A 6,543-nucleotide genomic window follows, 5' to 3' on the forward strand; every position below is an offset into this window, starting at 1 on the left:
CTCAATAATTTACAAAACCTATTTAAACCGATAACAGTCTGACATTTATATTATATATAAATTGTATCTTTGATCATTTAAAAAGGTAATACAGGCTAAAGGAAATTAGATTTTAGGCTGGTTACGTTATTATTGTCCTTTTAGGTTCGATATGACATGATATTATATGAATGTACTTAAACAAGAACATATATTTAAAATGCAAGTATACATATTGAATTTAATAAAAAAGTATAAATATTGGGACAAGTGTGTGATTACTGCACTCACTCCTTGCCTCCTTCCCTCCTCCACTCCACTGCACTCCACTCCTTTCCACTCCACTCCACTCCAAACCCAGTTCATTAAGAAAAACACATATGCAATTAATTTCCGATATATTTCCAGATAAATTATTTATAGCATCTCCTACCCATTCACCGTACAACTTTTTGAGATTCTTTATGGTCGCGTGCAATACCGGAAATCACGTCACAATGTAAGAGGTCATTGCCTGGTCCCTGAGAGTCTAGCCTGAAACGTTGTTCTCCATTGAGACGCCTAGACGACAGAGGTAGAGGCCGAATACTAAGAAAGCAAAGTTATTTGACTACCTGGAACTTGAACAATTGTTAGTATACACAAACAATAAATATTCACTTTTGCATCGTAAGCAAGTAAAAAAATCAATTTACTACAAGGGTTTGAAAATATTTTATCGACACAAATTACACCAAATTCTAAAATTTAACGATTTGTTGTTTATACCCATAGCACACTGTAACGAATTTCTTGCGAAATGCAGCACTATTCTTAAGACGAGTCTTCAATATGGCAAGATAATCCTCACATAAATCATAGTGTGTGGTAATAAGTTGTCTTCGCAAAGTCTGTTCAAACGTATGTCTGAGATGTCTTCACCATCTGTGAAATATTTGTAAGCCATTAATACGTAACTTTACGACTTTTTTCGACAATGATACAATAATGCTCCACTATTTATTCGAGACTTTTAAAGGAACGAAAGCAAACGAGGTTGGTTAAACGGTATTGTTCGAATTAATACGATATATCCTTTTTATTTTTAAAAGTGACCGCCCGACAGCATCGGTCCTTGCAACGTTTAAATCAATAAATGCATACAGATAAACACGTACATGTGATTAATTTTGAGTTGTTTTGTCAACTCCCTTTAGTTGTAATCCATACGTCCAAGACTGATTGAAGCTTAACGTTGTAGTCATGTGGACAAGAACAAATTGTTGAATAGCGGTAGTTAAGTAAGTGAAGTAATTGAATAAGTTGTTGCGCTTTATACTTTATTGTCTTTAAAATTGATGCTGGATCAAGGCCGTTAGGTTTTTGATTTAATTTAAAAAAAATGATTGGACAAGACAAAGTGGGAAGTTGAGCAATAAATACACTGATCCCAAACCCTGAAATGCTTGGACAAGTGTGAGCGATGTAAACAGTGACCACAAACCCTGTTTATGCAATGCTCGAACAAAAGTTGAGTAAGCAGTTACCCCAAACACTGAAATGCTTGGACATGTCATAGTGGGAAGTTGAGTAAGCAGTTACCGGAAGCCCTGGAATCATTGGACAAGAGAAAGTGTGAAGTTGGGCGATGTAAACAGTAACCACCAAACATGTTTATCAAGAATTATAAGGTACCGCCTTGGAACGGTCAGTAAAATGTAAACTGACTGGGGGTTTAAACCAGTTTATGTGCACAAACCTTACTCTTATCACAACAATCCCTAATAAAGATAAAACACAATAGGTAAATGGACGTGAAAGTAACGTGAGGAAACTTATCAATAAAACAAATGATAATAAACGTATAGGTAAACCCCAAGTACTTCTATGATAAGAGATCCCAACTCTATCTGCAGTCGGAGGGAAAATATTCAGAGCGCCTAATGCAAAAACTTTTCAAAGGTACGATGCAGTCATTGTTAGAAACTATAAATATCCCACACAGTCTGCCTTATAAAATAAAAGTTTTAAAACTATGTGATCATAGAGTTTTATCATAAAAAGCATCATTGTACTAAAACTGGGAACAAATAAAGAAAACATTATTTAAATCAAATATTCGCTAATCATTCCTTCCAAATGGTTTGAAAATGTAAAATATTTGAAGAAAATGAAATCACATGCCAAAACACTCCGAGTCAGCCAAAAACGTGATAGCCAAACACGGTTTTAAAGATAACATGAGTTAGCAAAATCTTCATAAACAATCAAAGGACTGAAATCTTAGTTATGAAACCCTGCTTTCGCCGATCAATCCAAGGTGAAAACTCCGTGTTTTTATAAACGATATCATAGTGTTTGTTGGACTGTGTAGTGTTGTTGTTTTTCTTGTGTATCTCTTGGTTGTCTGTTTCGCATTTCCATTCGTATCTATGCAACATAAAATTTACATTAAATGGGTGACTTTTGGAATCGTCAATCCCTGTTTATTTGCATTACTCATATCAGAATGAGCGGAAACAGATCAATCAAGTTAAGTTCGATCTCTCTAAAGAACAACATGAAAGTTAATGTTTTATTACATTCCATTCATATCATCAAACACTTTACATACAAATAAGTTTACATACACGTTCCTTACACTAATGTACGGATGCCATCATGAATACATTATCAGATACATGGGCGAAACATTTTAAAACATACAAATAGGCAATTGAACTATGCTAGCATCAATATTATAAATTTATATGTATTTGTAATTCAACCAGATAAAGATATCGAGAAGCTACTACAATATAAAACCAATTACAATAGCAATGCTTGCAAGTATTTAGTTTATAATGGACATCAACGTTCAATGGCTGTGGTCAGATTTTCCCAAAACAATAGCTGCCCGTCTGGATTGCGTGTATAACTAATGTACGAATGATTGTCCATCCAATCCATTATTTCTAGCGGTAATTCTTTCGTGGGAACATTCTCGTACAGTACAATTACTAAACACCCATTCACGCACTCTCGATTGCCAATACTTTCCATTCTTGCCATGTTGAACTCAAATATGCACCACTGCTTCTTTATAAAAGCTTTAGAGAGGATCACCACTGTTTTCTTGCTTGTGCGTATCGCATCCACTATGTTGTCCTGTATCGGTATGCCTGGTAGAAAATCCCGTTGGTGTACACACAGCTTCATCCCTCTGCCTTCCAATCGTGGTATTATATCGGCTCGAATAAAATGTAAGTCATGATCTGAATAAGATATAAATGCATCGTATCGGTAATTTTCATATTCATCGTCGTTTACTAGTCGGCGGTAGCCAAAATAACTTTGCTTTGTCATGTAGTACCAATACCGAAGTTTCCATCTCTTTTTGTACAAAATGACTCCAAATATAATTGAACAGGCTGACAATACACTAAACGCGGACAGTAAAATCGCAACTGTATATGATCTGCATTGTGCACGCAAGTGGGGCACATCGCGCAGAAATCCATTTGCATCTACAGAGCTCCCATTTAACCTATAGAAAACCATCTCATGAAAACCTTGTAACCTTTCTTTATGATCAACCAACCAGTACAAAAAAATCTGATTGCTACAGCTGTATTCGATTGAATTGTTTCGCAAATCCAGAGTAAAATTCTTTCCTATACGCTCTGAATTGTCTTCAAGAAGTTGCGTTATATCTTTATTAAGCGTATGAACTGCGTTACCTCGAAAGTTCAAATGAAGTAGATTTTTTAAAGGCTGTACATCAATGTCAATTTGTTCGATGCTGTTACCGCTTAGGTCAATTTCTTCAATCTTTCCGAGACGACTAAATATACTCCTTTTGAGGTGTGTAATGCGGTTTGTTGACAGATTTAGCATTTTCAAATTGGTTAGATATTTAAACGTGTCTCCACCTCCCGGATGTGCAAACATTCCTCCCAAATAATTTCGATCTAGCTGAAGGTTCTCAAGTTTGTACATTGACAAAAAGTCTGAACTAATGAATGAACAGTAAGAACGTGAAAACGACAGAAACTTTAGATTTGGAAATGGACCAATCCTGCCCCTCAAGGAAGGATAAGCGTTTTTTGAAGAATCCAACACTTCCAGTGAGTTATTTGATGGATTTATAGTGAATTCTGTTTTGTCAAGGTTATAAACCATATTGCAGCCGGAGAAATAAACTCTTTTGAGAGACCTAGAAAACTGTGGTTTTAAATCACCAGCTGTTTCATTTGGTGGAACATACGTACAGTCAGGGATTTCTTTCGCAATGGTCTTCAAACTTTCTTCCGTCATATATTGACATTTCGAATCCCTGCTTCGATCGTTGTCGTCTTTTGATTTGGGTTCCGCAAGGTATTTTATAGGCGCGTGCATTTTGTTTTGATTATTTGCATCGATTTGTAGAACGTTTTCCAGGCAACCAAATTGAAACAGGTATAATCCAAAAGAGAATTTATTCTCTTGTGCGTAAATTGTTTCCAAGTGCTTCGGAAATAATACAAAGGTGTTCTTTTCTACCATTTGGACCTTGTTGCCATCAAATGCAATTGCTTTCAGAGATGTATTTCGAAGGTAGCATATATCTCTGTTCAGAATTATGGTCCCAACGCCAAATGTTGTATAAACCCGTGAGTAATTCAGAAACTGGATATTTGTAAACTGAAGCGAATAGGAAACGTTCATCAGGGAGCTAAATCCAAGACGCCTGTTCAAAGAAAGGTCTAGGATTTCAAGACTCACCAAGTTTTTAAAGGCATCTCTGTAAATATTTTCAATTTTGCACGAGGATATATCTAGCACACGTACATTTACAAGCGAGTAAAATGTGGTCGGAAAAATTTCCTTTATGGAGCAGAAACCCAAAGGTCCTTTTGATGATAGAGTTAAATTCCTGACGCTGCTGTTTTCATATTCCAGACCTATATCTGTTTCAATGCCATCCATCTCCAACACCTCAAGTTTCTGTAAATAAGTGAGATTTGGGTAGTCAAAGCTCCTTTCAATCTCGTTATCCTCTGGAAAATTGCCAAATAGTTTGAGGATTCTTAGAGTTGACGGAAAAAACCCAGGGTCAAACGCCGTCTTGTTGAAAATATCGAGCACGTTATCGCTCAAATCAAGGGCCAATATATTCTGAAAATCCTTAAAGACACCACTATGCAGTGACGAAATCTGGTTGTAATTCATATTCAAACTACTGATGTTTCGACAGTTGTTCACGTCTTCGGCATTAAAGTTACCAATGTTATTCCGTGCAATATTAAGATCCGACACATTTGGGTATATTTGCGCAATGCTTTCGCAAACCTGACGAATGTTAACTTTTCTTGCTTTACAATCCATTGCAATTGTTCCTGATGGACTCGTCACGCAAGAACATTTTAGTTCGGGTCCACATCTAGATAAGCTCATCGATATGTTCACGTGTACAATAAGAACTGCTAGAACGAACATATAATCATCCAACTCCATCTTTTTGAGAATGAAATGCGTTTATATAATATGAGTTTTAGCGTTCCATGCGACCATTGTTCATAAAAACTCGTTAGGCTCTGTTTGTAGAATATCCAGATGAATAGATGAAGGAAATAAAATGTACAATGAAAAACAGGCCATTTACCTTCAATGAACCACCGGCAAATAAGCTTTCAACATTGTTTATGCACGTCCGGATTGGTTAAGTGTTAAAAACACGCATCTGGTATAACAAATATGGCGATGAAACAATGTTATTACATTCTAAAGCATGATGCGAGCACGGAAGTTTAATTTAGTGGTAGGATTTGGTTCAAATATAACGCCTTTGTGTTAGGCATGCATGTAGTTTCACTTCTATACCTGCGTGTTAATATAACAGCAGTGTGTTTGAATTCTATTTCTGTCATTGACTGTAAAGCACGATCCATGCACTTTCATTTAATGTTTTAATAAATCAATGATTCAAACGAAGAAAGAAACACGATAAAACTTGCAAACAAGAAAATGAAAACCATCATGATGTACTACGCAGTGCACTGCACTGAGATTATTTCCTTCAACATTCGGCAATTTCTGGTTCATTCTGACGTCAATTTCATACAATATATATACATATTTTAAAAATATATTTATTTTAAAGAATGATCAGATTTATGATGACTCTTAATTAATTGGTTTTGAGGATATGTCGTTTTACGATTGTGTCACACAAACAAACAATTCATTTGAAGACATTTCATTTGAAAAACAAGGGCAACGAACATAATCTGTGACTTTTGTTTGAGTTATCTTTCTTTTTAAGCCTATATAAACACGCATACTGGTGTTATCTAATGAAAACATGCTCCTAGTTAATCTAAATACAATGTTTGAATGTGTTTTACTTACAAGGACGGTGAGTAGACCATTTTGTTCCTAATCAAAATAGTCAAAATAGGGGAGACAGCATAAGCTAAGATTTATTCACAATGAATTTTGAATTTTAACAATTAGACCGAACACCTGACACTACAAATAATATTCTAAATTTCAACAAATTGATCCCACATCACAATGTAATCTACACTACAGAAAGCAACAGCATGTAATTGGAACATGGCTTGT

General features: G+C 35.5%; 1 protein-coding gene across 2 annotated transcripts; it reads right to left on the reverse strand.

Moving 5' to 3' along the window:
• Positions 1 to 2,536: 2,536 nt before the first annotated feature.
• Positions 2,537 to 5,536, reverse strand: LOC128233897 (toll-like receptor 4). 2 transcript variants are annotated; one of them, XM_052947768.1, is made up of 2 exons: positions 4,209 to 5,536; positions 2,537 to 3,212 (listed from the first exon to the last, which is right to left on the reverse strand). In XM_052947768.1, the coding sequence occupies exons 1-2, from the start codon at positions 5,431 to 5,433 to the stop codon at positions 2,809 to 2,811; spliced, it is 1,629 nt and encodes a 542-aa protein (XP_052803728.1). In that variant the 5' UTR covers positions 5,434 to 5,536; the 3' UTR covers positions 2,537 to 2,808. The 2 variants fall into 2 exon arrangements, with proteins under 2 accessions (XP_052803728.1, XP_052803727.1); XM_052947767.1 differs by having other exon boundaries at positions 3,678 to 5,536.
• Between the last annotated feature and the right edge of the window lie 1,007 nt (positions 5,537 to 6,543).

The sequence above is a fragment of the Mya arenaria genome, chromosome 5 (assembly GCF_026914265.1).
Source record: "Mya arenaria isolate MELC-2E11 chromosome 5, ASM2691426v1".
In the NCBI taxonomy this organism is placed as follows: domain Eukaryota; kingdom Metazoa; phylum Mollusca; class Bivalvia; order Myida; family Myidae; genus Mya; species Mya arenaria.

Coding starts and splice junctions, on each gene's coding strand:
- LOC128233897 (XM_052947767.1), bottom strand. CDS start 5,433: ATGGAGTTGGATGATTATATGTTCGTTCTAGCAGTTCTTATTGTACAC. Junction 3,213..3,677: donor ACTTCATTTGAACTTTCGAG/GTAACGCAGTTC, acceptor TATCTTATTCAG/ATCATGACTTACATTTTATT.